Raw genomic sequence first — 12,624 nt, 5'->3', positions numbered from 1 at the left:
TGTCAACCATGCATTCTCTACCAATCATTCTCCTGGAGGTCAAATTTTGAAAAACACATGAATGAGGATAAAGGTTGCAAAACAATTCAAAGAATTTGAAATACTGCTAAGAGACAAGAGGTTATTAGGTAACTTAGGGACTTGAAAAGATTAACAGCCATAGGAAGAGAGACAGATCCTTGACTAGTTATTAGTGAAAAAGGAGCCATTAGCTAGTCTCTCCTTGGCTTTATTAGATACCATACTATATGAGGAAAACATGTTGGGATTAGTCATATGGTTTGAGGCCCTCGAGTCAATAACTCAGCGAGACTCATTCAGAACATATGAGACATGAAAAGCAGCCTTGTTACCTGATGTACTAGCAAATGAGGTGGATGGAGTAATTGAGGTCAACTCTATCTGGCACAACACCTACCATATATAGTTCAAGATGATCCCTCAGTAGATAGAGGATCCTCCCTGGATACAGAACTAATTGGGTGTTCATGGAAAGGTACTGTAGAAAAATTTACTGTCTAATACCCCTGACAAACAACATGGAACAAATTATGCTTATTGAATTCTTGTTTCTTCTAAAAGTTCTTTGGCTTCTCAACCAAAATCAAATATGTCTCCTTAGTATGTATGGCTCTCTAGAAATGGGTACACGATGGTTTATCATTGTGTATCCCATCAGTTTTCTTACACCCATCCACCTTCTTAACTCCACTATTTCCTTTGGCTGTAATGACAATCCAATCCCCCTGAACAGGATTTATGGCTAACTTCCTACTCTCTTTGGACTGTATGAGAGAATACACTTTTATGTTGGTCAGTTCCTCTGCTAGGGGGTGCTATACAGTTCTGCCCTGAAAGCAGGACTTACATAAGCTTAAGCTTTAAAGGGATTAGGCTAGCGAGGCCAATATGCCTCGATACATAAGTATCAAATTTCAGGGTCAACTACTAACTTTTTTTCTGCATATACCTTGTTTTTATTGGATGAGTTTTGTTCACATGTGGTTGGAAGCATTTAAGAACGACAAAACTTTATGAACAATTTTAACATCAATCACGATCAGGATTTTAAGAATTTAATGTTTTCTCTTCTTTTCTTCCTGCTCTTCGTTTTTTTTACCCTATAAATGCTTATGATGCTGGACTTTTGCTGATCCACAAAGTTTTTCTAGGCGTTATGTGGCTTACAACTTGACACCTATTGCTGGAGTTGCAGCACACATATCTCGAAATGGCCAACCTGTTAATGCCTATTTGTCAAGTTGCATTTTATGTCCTCTTCCTCTATCTGGATCTTTAAGCGTACCTGTCACCACTCTTGGATGTTTCCTTGTCCGTCACAATCAGGGCCGCTACCTATTCAAGTACCAAGATGGCATGTCTTCAGCAGAGGCACCTACTGACATTGGGAATCAGTTAATAGAAGCTTGGAACAGAGAGTTGATGTGTTGTGTTTGTGATTCATATGTAGAAATGGTGTTAGAAATCCAAAAGCTAAGAAGAGATCCCTCAGTTTCATCTATACAGTCACCATCAGTACATGCAGTTAGCCAGGTTCTCCGGTCTTATGGGGAACGCATTTACTTGTTATGGCCAAGGTCTAAGCAGCATTCAACACATGATGAACCAAATGATGGTAGTAGTACAAGTTTATCACCATTGTTTAAGGCAGATTGGAATTGCTTCGTTGATCAAGTGATAAGGCCATTCTATGTCCGCCTTGTTGGTCTTCCTGTCTGGCAGCTATACTCTGGAAATATGGTAAAGGCAGAAGAAGGTATGTTTCTTGCTCAACCTGGGAATGGGTTGGGTGATCGCTTGCCGCCAGCTAATGTTTGTGGCTTCATCAAGGAACATTATCCAGTGTTTGCAGTACCTTGGGAACTGGTAACTGAAATTCAAGTTGTGGGAGCTACAGTTCGAGAAATCAGACCCAAGATGGTTCGGGATCTCCTTAGGGCTTCCTCAGCATCAATTGTGCTTCGATCAGTTGAGACATATATAGATGTTCTTGAGTACTGTTTATTTGATATTCAACTTCAGGAGCTATCTGACTCATTTACAGCTGATTCATCATCAGAGAGCATTAGCTTGCTTCCTAGTAACAGGGAGGGTATACATGAGTCTAGCTCAGCTGGTTTTGTATTAAAACCAAATGTTCAAGGACCTTATAATTTGTTCTCACAGAGTACAGGCAATCCAGGAGGGGAAAAAATGGATAGGGTGTCAAGCTTTGGGAAGGCCTTATTTGATTTTGGTCGTGGTGTTGTTGAAGACTTTAGTAGGGCTGGGCCATTAGTTCAGAAGAACATCATTGAAGGGAATAATTGTACTGGTGTGAATGCTGATGGAAAGTATAGAGCTATAACTGCTGAGCTTAGAGGCTTACCATGCCCAACTGCAACCAGGCATCTGGTAAGATTGGGGGCTACAGATCTTTGGGTTGGGAGCAAGGAACAGCAAACATTAATGCTTCCACTAGCAGCAAAATTTATTCACCCAAAATGCTTAGGAAGATCAATCATGGCTGAGATTTTCTCTGACCGAAACATCCAAAGATTATTGAAATTGCAGGGTTTTTCCCTGTACTTATTGGCAAGTAACATGAGGTTACTTTTTAGTGAGCAATGGGTAAGTCATGTAATTGATACAAATAAGGCTCCATGGTTTTCATGGGAGAGTGGTATGGGCTCAAGTGGTGATGGGGGGCCTTCTCCAGAATGGATAAAGCTTTTCTGGAAATGTTTCTGTAGCTCATCTGGAGACCTCTCACTGTTCTCTGATTGGCCACTTATTCCTGCATTTTTAGGTAGGCCAGTATTATGCCGTGCTAAAGAGCATGACTTAGTATTTATCCCACCTCCCCTTACAAGTCAAGCTACTGAAAATGGTGACAGAGAACTGAATACAGATGATCATGACCCAACAGAATTTTCCAAAACTGAATCTGTCCAACCCTTTGTTTTAGCTTTTCAAGTAATAAAAACAAGGTATCCTTCATTGTTGTCACTGTTGAACCAGTGCAATATACCTGTATATGATACAGTTTTCCTTGAGTGTGCTGCTTCAAGTAATTGTTTACCTCTGCCTAGTCAATCCATAGGGCAAGTTATTGCTTCCAAGCTCTTTGCAGCTAAACGTGCTGGCTATTTTTCCAAACCGGCTTCTCTCATACCGGCAGATCGTGATATGCTTTTTAACATTTTTGCTTCAGATTTCACTTGCTCAATTGGCTCCGCATACAAAAGGGAAGAGCTGGATGTGTTACGGGATCTTCCCATTTATAAAACAGTCATGGGGACATATACTCAATTGCACAGTTCTGATCAGTGCATTATCTCTCCAAATTCGTTTTTCCAGCCACAGGATGAACGTTGCCTTTCTTATTCCACACATTCTGGTGGAAATATGTTTCTCCGAGCCCTTGAGATCCCAGAGTTGCATGATCAAGAGATAATGCTGAAGTTTGCATTGCCTGGTTTTGAAGGAAAAACTCAGTCTGAGAAGGAGGATATCTTGATATATCTGTATATGAACTGGCAAGATCTCCAACTAAATCCAAATATAGTTGGCACCTTGAAGGAGACCAAGTTTGTTAGAAATGCTGATGAGAACTCTGTAGAATTATTTAAACCAAATGAGCTTTTTGATCCTGGAGATTCTCTATTGACTTTGGTATTCTCTGGAGAGAGAGTGAAGAAATTTCCTGGTGAGAGGTTTACTACTGATGGCTGGCTTCGCATTTTAAAGAAAACAGGCCTTCGAACAGCAACAGAATCTGAAATAATACTTGAATGTGCTAGAAAAGTAGAGTTTCTTGGAAAAGAATGCATGAAATCTGTAAGGGATCCTAATGATCTTGAGGCAGACATAATGGATGTTGAAAATGAAATTTCTTCTGAAATATGGTCATTAGCTGGAGCTGTCATAGAAACCATATTTTCAAATTTTGCTGTCCTGTATGGTAATAACTTCTGCAATACATTGAGCAATATTGCATTTATACCTGCCGAGAAAGGCTTTCCAAATATTGGTGGCAAGAAAGGTGGGAAGAGGGTATTGTGTTCTTATAGCGAAGCTATTCTGTTGAAGGATTGGCCTCTGGCATGGAGTTGTGCTCCTATTCTTTCCAGACAGAATGTCATTCCACCTGATTACTCTTGGGGAGCACTTCACCTAAGGAGTCCCCCAGCTTTTTCTACAGTCTTGAGGCATTTACAGGTAGTGGTTATAAATCCTTTTCCGTATTACTGGAGCTATTTTTTGCAGTTTAGCATCTGAGTTACTGAAGGGAACCTGCAGGTTGTTGGAAAAAATGGTGGTGAAGACACTCTTTCTCACTGGCCAACATCATCAGGCATAATGACCATAGAGGCAGCTTGTTGTGAAGTTCTTAAGTATCTCAATAAGATTTGGGGTTCCCTCTCTACTTCAGGTCAGCCTCTTGTTTTTCCTGTTAGAGCATCAGATTGTCTCATTTTTTTTTCATGGGTTGCAGAGTTCACATCATGCAGTTTCCTTAAATCTTCATAGTTTCTAAATTCTATACAGGTTTCTCATTATCTGGCTGCATTTGGGTTAGAATGGAAACTGAAAGATGGGATGCAAAACGATTCATATATCTGCTTTTCTTTCTTGATTTCTCCATTCATCTCCAAAACATAATGCCATATATAATTTGGAAAACAGCAGGTTTTTTTTGCTCGGGGGTAGTCATTCTAGAACCAACTGAATTTTTACATCTGTCCCTGTTTCCACATTTGCACCTCAAGTCTAAATGCAGCCTAAATATCTATTAAATAAACAGTTGGGTTGCTCCATTGTGAACTGGGTGACCAGGGTTCAAATCTTGGAAACAGCCTCCCTGTATGTTCAGGGGTAAGGCTGCATGCATCTGTCCCTCCCCTGACACCGCATTGGCGGGAGCCTTGTGCACTGGAATGCCCATATAATATTCCCTGAACATCAAAAGTTACTTTGGAGACATCACAGATGTTTTTAACTTGGGAAATACCAGAAGTAGTTGTATTCTTTATGTTATAAATATGTATTTTGACTGAAATAACAAGTGTAACATTATTCCACCTTCAAACCATGAGTTTCTTGAATGGAAAAAATGAAACTTTTTATTTTTTGTATTGTTGAGAAATTGTCATGAATCAACTATTCCTCTTTAGTTCTTTAATATCCAAATTGTCATGATCTCTTAGAGGGGATTGTGTCTCAAGAGTATGAATCCATGTATTTTCTTTCAATTTGTGAAAGTTTATAATATTTCCTTATGTGAGCCAAAAACTGCAGATTATGAGGTAAAATATAAGTAGGCTAAACTATTTTTTCTTGAATAAACAAGTTTTTTCCCTTGATTTGTTTGCAAGAGAGGGGAGGGGATTACAATTAGTATGAGAACTTATATGAGGATTACATTTTGGGTCCATTGATTCCCAAGAAAATTTGTCTGGGATGGGATGAGAAACAGAAAAATTATTTTCTCACTGGAGTATCCTGTGTTTGGTTTGTTGCACCAAATATGTGGGAAAATCAAGCTTTCAACATTTGTTTACTGAGAAAATTTGAATGATGAGTATAGTGTTGGTTCATCTACATCATCATGTAATGTTTAACCTGTTAAGAATCGGACACAGCATGTATCACCAATGCCATGTGTCTGTAATAGCTATTACAGACACATGTCATGTCTCACCACTTGCCATGTATCTGTAATAGCTATTTATCAACATCCTACAAGGCTACAATTTTGAATCCTTGCCAATCAAAAAAAAAAAAACATATAAATATTGGTACTGAAAAGATTACATTCTGATTGGAATTCATAAAACTGAACATTCCTAATACATAACAACCAAACCATCAAAAAGTTTGTCTTTCATCGAGTAGCCATCATAATCCAAATTGTACCAAGTTCATTTTAGTAAGTAATACAAAAACATAACTATCAAGCTGACTGTAAGAATGGTAATAAGCACAAATAGGTGTTGTATTTGTGTCAACCCATTGTTACGTTTGCATTTGTGTCGACCTTCTTAACTGAAGAAGGGATTTCATCCTTAATACATGTTGGCTGTCGGGGTCTTGGGGAGTTGGTTTAACAGAGTGTGTGGTGGTATTTGTTAAATTGGTACAATGCCTCTTCACGGGTGTTGTAAGAGCAATAAATAGCTCCACTTAAGCTAGGCACCTAGGCATTACACTCTGCCCATGTGAAATAAATCCCCGGTTGTCAGCTTCTAAAGACAACATAGTATTTACCCATATGAACCTGTGAACATCTAAGTAGTTTATGACAAAATAACTAATTAAAACATGTCCATCCATAGTGTTAGTAAATCTACTAACAAACAGGTGGTTAAAAGGAAATTTAGGAACATAAAGCATAGAAGGTAATTTAGGTCAAAAATCAAAAGAGACATCACCTGCACCAAAGATGGGAGAGATAGTACCTCAGTTAAAATAACAGTTTGGGAAGTGGAGGAAGGAGATAGAGGAACAAAATAATTTGGAGGCCTACTCATATGTTTGAGGCTCTAGAATCTATAACCAAGATCTAGAAGTAGATGCAAGACAAGTTATTACCTAATTTTGCAAGGGCAGCAATGTTAAAGGAAGAGGAAGAAGATAGACGAAGTTTTTCATACTCCTCATGGATAATGGAAATCATCTCCTTCCCAAAAGTTAAGGCAGAGGAGTCATTACAAGCTGTAATGTTGTATCAGTCTTCTCCAACTCAAGCATGATTGGCCCATGTAGATGGTGGTCCATGTAAATCATAAAAGTTCACAGTTTGTCCTTCATGTCCACAATGGGTTCACTCACACACTACACCATGTCCTCCAATGTCTCGTCCTCTCACAGCACCTGTATCCCTATCATCTCCATGTCCACCTCTTATGCCATGGCCATCTATAAAAGACTCTTCTTGCTCTATAAAAGACTTTTGACAAAGTAGGAATCTCACTGCTACTCAAGGTTGACGAACCAGTTCATACTTCATACTCTAATCTTATTCTTGAAAGAATCTGGGCTATATCTAATTTATCCCTTTGTTGCTGCTATACCTTCACATCATTAGACAATGGCTGATAGGAATTTAACTCATTATGCAAACTTTTGATACTAGTATAATACTCTTCCATAGTTTTTTCACCCTATTGCAACTGAAAATATTCTTGATAGAGTGGATAAATTCTTGTAACATTACCCTATCCAAACTAAAGCTACTTAGCATGGTCCCAAATTTCCTTTGTAGTGTCTACAAACATCAAATTCACACTAATATGGGGTTCTATGCTGTTCCAAAGATAATTTGTGCATTTTCTTGCACCTGATCACTATTATCCAGCAGAACCCATTTGGTTTTGTTTCGAATGCTGCTACAGTAACCCGAACCAGGAAGACAAGAAAGAAGAGAAGAAGAAGAAAGAAAAGAAGGGTCTGTCGAAATCTGATGGTTATTCCATTCAGTTGACCCCCTTAATAGTCATTTAGATTCTAATGACATTTACAAAGACTAAACTGCTCTTACTTAAGTGTGGGGCAGAGTGTCTCTAATAAAACTGCCACATAAGCAAATCACTTGACAAACATAAGATGACTAAACTACCCCTATTCGGCTCACTTTAACACTCCCCCTCAAGCTGGAGAATATATGTCATATAATCCCAGCTTGTTACATAGATAGTTCACTTTCCCTGAGCTTAGAGCTTTTGTAAACAAATCTGCCCACTGATCATTCGAGCCCACATGTTCTGTGTTTATCTCTCCAGCAAGAACCTTCTCCCTCACAAAGTGGCAATCAACCTCTATGTGCTTTGTTCTCTCATGAAAGACAGGATTGGATGAGATATGGAGTGCAACTTGATTGTCACAGTACAATCTCATAGGTTTATCCATGTGAAACCCAATTTCTTGTAGGAGATTCCTCAACCACACTAATTCATAGGTAGTGTGTGCCATGGCCCTATACTCGGCTTCAACACTGCTTCTGGCCACAACCGTCTGCTTTTTACTCTTCCACGTCACAAGATTTCCTCCAAGAAATGTGCAATAGCTTGTAGTAGATCTTCTGTCAATCACTGAGCCTGCCCAGTCTGCATCTGTATACCCAACTACTTCAAGTTTTCCTCCTAGTTTATACAATAGTCCACGGCCTAGAGCTCCTTTCAGATATCTTACAATTCTAAGAACTGCATCCCAGTAAGGTATACGAGGGTTCTGCATGAATTGGCTCACCACACTGACTGCAAAGGAGATGTCGGATCTCATGATATTCAGATAGTTCAGCTTCCCCACTAGTCGTCTATACCTTCCGGGATCTTCAAATGCTTCTTTTGTATCACTGCTCAACTTAACATTTGGTTCCATAGGTGTCTCAGCCGGTTTTGCACCTAACAGTCCTGTTTCTTCCAGTAGATCAAGAACATATTTTCTTTGGCACAGATTTACACCTTGTTTTGACCTGACAACTTCTATTCCCAAGAAATACTTTAATGTTCCAAGGTCTTTTGTTTGAAAATGATTTTGCAGAAATACCTTTAGTTTGTTAATCCCCGATTTATCACTGCGAGTAATGACAATATCATCCACATAGACCAGTAATAAGATCTTCCCAGCTTCTAAGTCATAACTGAACACAGAGTGATCAACCTGGCATTGCTTTATTCCAAAACTCTTCACCACTTCGCTGAACTTCCCGAACCAAGCACGTGGCGATTGTTTCAACCCATAAATTGCCTTCTTCAGTCGGCACACCTTACCATCCTCCCCCTGAGCAACAAACCCAGGTGGTTGCTCCATATATACCTCCACCAGATCACCATGGAGGAAGGCATTTTTTATGTCAAGCTGAAACAGAGGCCAATCATACATAACAACTGCTAGGGAAATTAGTACACGAACAGAGCCAATCTTAGCCACCGGAGAGAATGTCTCCATGTAGTCCACTCCATACAACTGTGAGTAACCTTTAGCAACAAGTCTGGCCTTCAGACGCTCCACACTACCATCTGGCAAGTATTTCACAGTATACACCCATTTATAGCCCACAACATGCTTACCAGGTGGGAGAGTAGTAAGTTCCCACGTTTGAGTATTTTGAAGAGCAGAAAATTCCTCCTCCATTCCTTGCCGCCATTCAGGTGAACTAAGAGCTTCTTGGACATTGTTAGGTATGGAAATAGAGGACAAAGGTGAAACAAACTGGCGATGTGAGGTAGAAAGACGAGATAATGAAACAAAATTGAAAATGTGATGGAGGGTAGAACTGCGTTTACCTTTCTGTAAGGCAATGGGTAGGTCAAGGTCTAAAGGTTTAGCAATAGGAGCCATGAGAGGATCCACAGATGAGGTAGAAGCTGGAGGAGGGGCCGGTGTCGTTTGACGTGTACACACTTGCCGGATCGATGGTCGTTCGGTGGTGATCTGCACTGGATGAGGTAATGACTCTACTCCAACAACAACATCTGCAACTGGATCACTGACAGGAAGAGGAAGAGGAAGTAAGGGTGGAGACGAAGGTGATTCATGTCTTGAGAAGAAGGGGATAGACTCGAAAAAGGTGACATCAGGGCAGACATAGCACTTTCGGGTAATGGGATTATAACACTTGTACCCTTTTTGAGTCCGAGAGTAGCCAAGGAAGATACATTTAATTGAGCGTGCATCTAGCTTGTCTATTCTAGGACTCAGATTGTGGACAAAGCACACACAACCAAAGACACGAGGAGTTAATGGAAATGGAGATAAAGTGGGAAACAAGATAGAGAAGGGGGACCGACCACGAAGAATGAAAGAGGGCATCCGATTAATGAGAAAACATGCAATGAGTACAGCATCACTCCAAAACCGTTTAGGAACATTCATGTGATGAAGAATAGACCGAGCAATTTCAAGAAGTTGACGGTTCTTCCGTTCAACTACCCCGTTTTGTTGAGGAGTGAATGCACATGAGGTCTGATGAATAATGCCATGCTGTTCTAAATACTGTTGAAATGAAGTAAGAAAGTATTCACGACCATTATCTGAATGGAGAACTTTGATTGGAACACCAAATTGTGTGCGTATTTCAGCATGAAATTTTTGAAAAATGGAAAATAATTCACTTCTTTCTTTCATTAAGTAAATCCATGTCATTCTTGAACAATCATCAATAAAGGAGACAAAATACTTGTACCCATTATAAGACTATTTTAATTGGACCCCAAACATCTGAATGAACCAAAGAAAAAGGACTCAACATATGACTCTCAACTCTTGGACTGAAGGACACACGACGATGTTTCCTAAACTGACATGACTCACATTGCAAAACTGACAAATGACTCAAAGACGGGACCAATATCTTGAGAGCCTTGAGAGATGGATGTCCCAGTCGGCAATGCCATTGTAGAGGAGTAAGTGAAGTCTGAAGAGCAATTGAGGATCCACCACCGTCAAGATAATACAATCCACCAGCTTCATGCCCCCCACCAATCTTCTTCCCCATCGTGAGATCCTGAAAAACACAAGTGGAAGGAAAGAAGGTAACAGAACAGTTAAGAGCTTTGGTTATTTTACTAACAGACATAAGATTGAATGGAAACTTAGGTACATATAAAAACAGATGATAAGGACAGAGGAGCCATGTCAACATTACCAACACCACAAATGGGAGATGATGACCCATTAACAGTTTGTGGTGTGGAAGTTTCAGAAAGAGAAGAGAACACACCTGGAGTCCCAGTGATGTGATCAGAGGCTCCAGAGTCAATAATCCAGGGAGAGGTTTTAGATGACATGCAAGCAATACCTAAGTGGGCAAGTGTGGCAGTGGTATGCTGTGAAGTGGTTTGAAGGAACCGCTCATACTCATCACGTGGTACACTCACCATCTCCCTCCCAGAAGTAGATGTAGATGTCGGAGGAGTTCGGTCTGCCTGTTTACTGTCACTAATATCAACCTCACCTGCTACAGCATGATTAGCCCATTTAGAGGGAGGGCCATGTAGGTCATAACAAAAATTCACTGTGTGTCCTTCCCTGCCACAATGAGTACACTTCCTTGCAGAGTTATTCTTCCCTCTACCACAGCCTCTCCCTGAGTCACAACTACCCTGACTGATCATGGAACTGCCACGGTCTCCTCGGGAGGCATGTCCTCCCCCTCTTGTACTGTGTCCACTTCCTCTAGCTGTCACAAGTGCTGATCTATCAGACTGTGTGGGATTCTCTATCTGTCCCAAAGAAATTCTACGAAGCCGTGAGAATACTTCCTCAAGTGTAGGAAGGGTAGAGCTCCCTAATATTTGGGCTCTAACTGGTTCATACTCCGATTTCAGCCCCACCAAGAATCTTGTAACATCTAGTTGTTCCCTTTGCTGTTGCTGAACTTTAATATCTGGAGTGAGGGGATGATAGACATTGAGTTCATTCCTTATATTCTTCATGCAGGCATAGTACTCTTCTAGTGTTGTGTTTCCTTGTTGCAAATCAAAGTACTCCTGATAAAGTTGATATACTCTTGTTGTATTATTTTGTCCAGAATACAACTTCTTAGCATGTTCCCATATATCCTTAGCCGTATCAAGAAACATGAAGTTGGCACTAATTTTGGGTTCCATACTGTTCCATAGCCAAGTCATGATTTGAGCATCTTCTTGTTCCCAATCATCAAACCCTGGAGAGTCAGCCGATGGTTTATCCTCTCTTACATGCTTCACTTTCCTCTTTGCCTTGAGGAAAACTTCCACTGATTTAGCCCATGGAACATAGTTCTCCCCATTCAGTTTAATTGAGGTCATCTGTACACTTAGATAGTCAGGGGAAACCACCACACTAGGTTTCTGATCATTATTCCCATCTCCTATTGCTGCCATTGTACTCTTTCACAGTTGCCTCTAACCTGAATTCTCAGCTACAAGCTGACAGCTGTTATTCAAAGTTTGATGTTCCAGCACCTATAGCAGCCCCTAAACACAACAGTGGGTAAACACGCCTTGTTCTTATTCACACTACTGCTGATTTCACAACACCACGAACCACATAAGCATCAATTTAACACTCACTAATCACATGTAAAGATTGTGCACCACAAGCACCACAACATAGTCAAACCTGTTTCACCCAGTTCAGACTAGTTTAACCCTTTTAAGAGGGTATTACACAACCACAAGAAGCTCGGCTAGGTCACTGCATTACACCTTACACCACTCGGCCACTTACAGCAGCCCTAACACCACTCAACAACTTACAGCAGCCTCTACACCATTCGGCTAGTGTACACAGCCCGTTCTAGGGCAACAATGAACCTAGTTCTCTAGGTTCTGATCAGTAGTAACAGATTCTTGAAGGGTTTCTACCCAGAAATACCAGCAACACAAGAAGAAGAGATAACCGACCTTCCTTTGAGAGTCTCAACCAACCATTCACTGCTGAAGCCACTTTTCTTGATGAAGAAGATTATGCACAGCAGAGAGAGACGAGCTGTGATGTTTCAGACCTAGGACGAACCAGTTCTCTCCATTGACTGACCAAAAACGAAGGAAGAAGGGTCACGAACACTGCTGAGATGCTTTACGAACTGAAGTAGGTCAGGAACATGGCTCTGATACCATGTTTCGAATGCTGCTA

At 40.4% G+C, this 12,624-nt stretch overlaps 1 protein-coding gene across 1 annotated transcript in view; it reads left to right on the top strand.

The window, feature by feature from the left end:
* Positions 1–12,624, top strand: part of LOC104589014 (Zinc finger, C3HC4 type (RING finger) family protein) — a 103,209-nt gene that overhangs the window by 85,345 nt on the left and 5,240 nt on the right. Inside the window, exons 8-9 of the mRNA XM_010247177.3 lie at positions 1,173–4,221; positions 4,303–4,435. Of these exons, the coding sequence (XP_010245479.1) occupies positions 1,173–4,221; positions 4,303–4,435 (3,182 nt within the window). The remainder of the gene's footprint in view (positions 1–1,172; positions 4,222–4,302; positions 4,436–12,624) is intronic.

Source organism: Nelumbo nucifera, chromosome 4, assembly GCF_055504915.1.
Source record: "Nelumbo nucifera cultivar China Antique chromosome 4, China Antique-T2T, whole genome shotgun sequence".
NCBI lineage: Eukaryota > Viridiplantae > Streptophyta > Magnoliopsida > Proteales > Nelumbonaceae > Nelumbo > Nelumbo nucifera.
The sequence above is the reverse complement of the archived record's forward strand: the minus strand, read 5'-3'. Positions and strand labels throughout refer to the sequence as shown.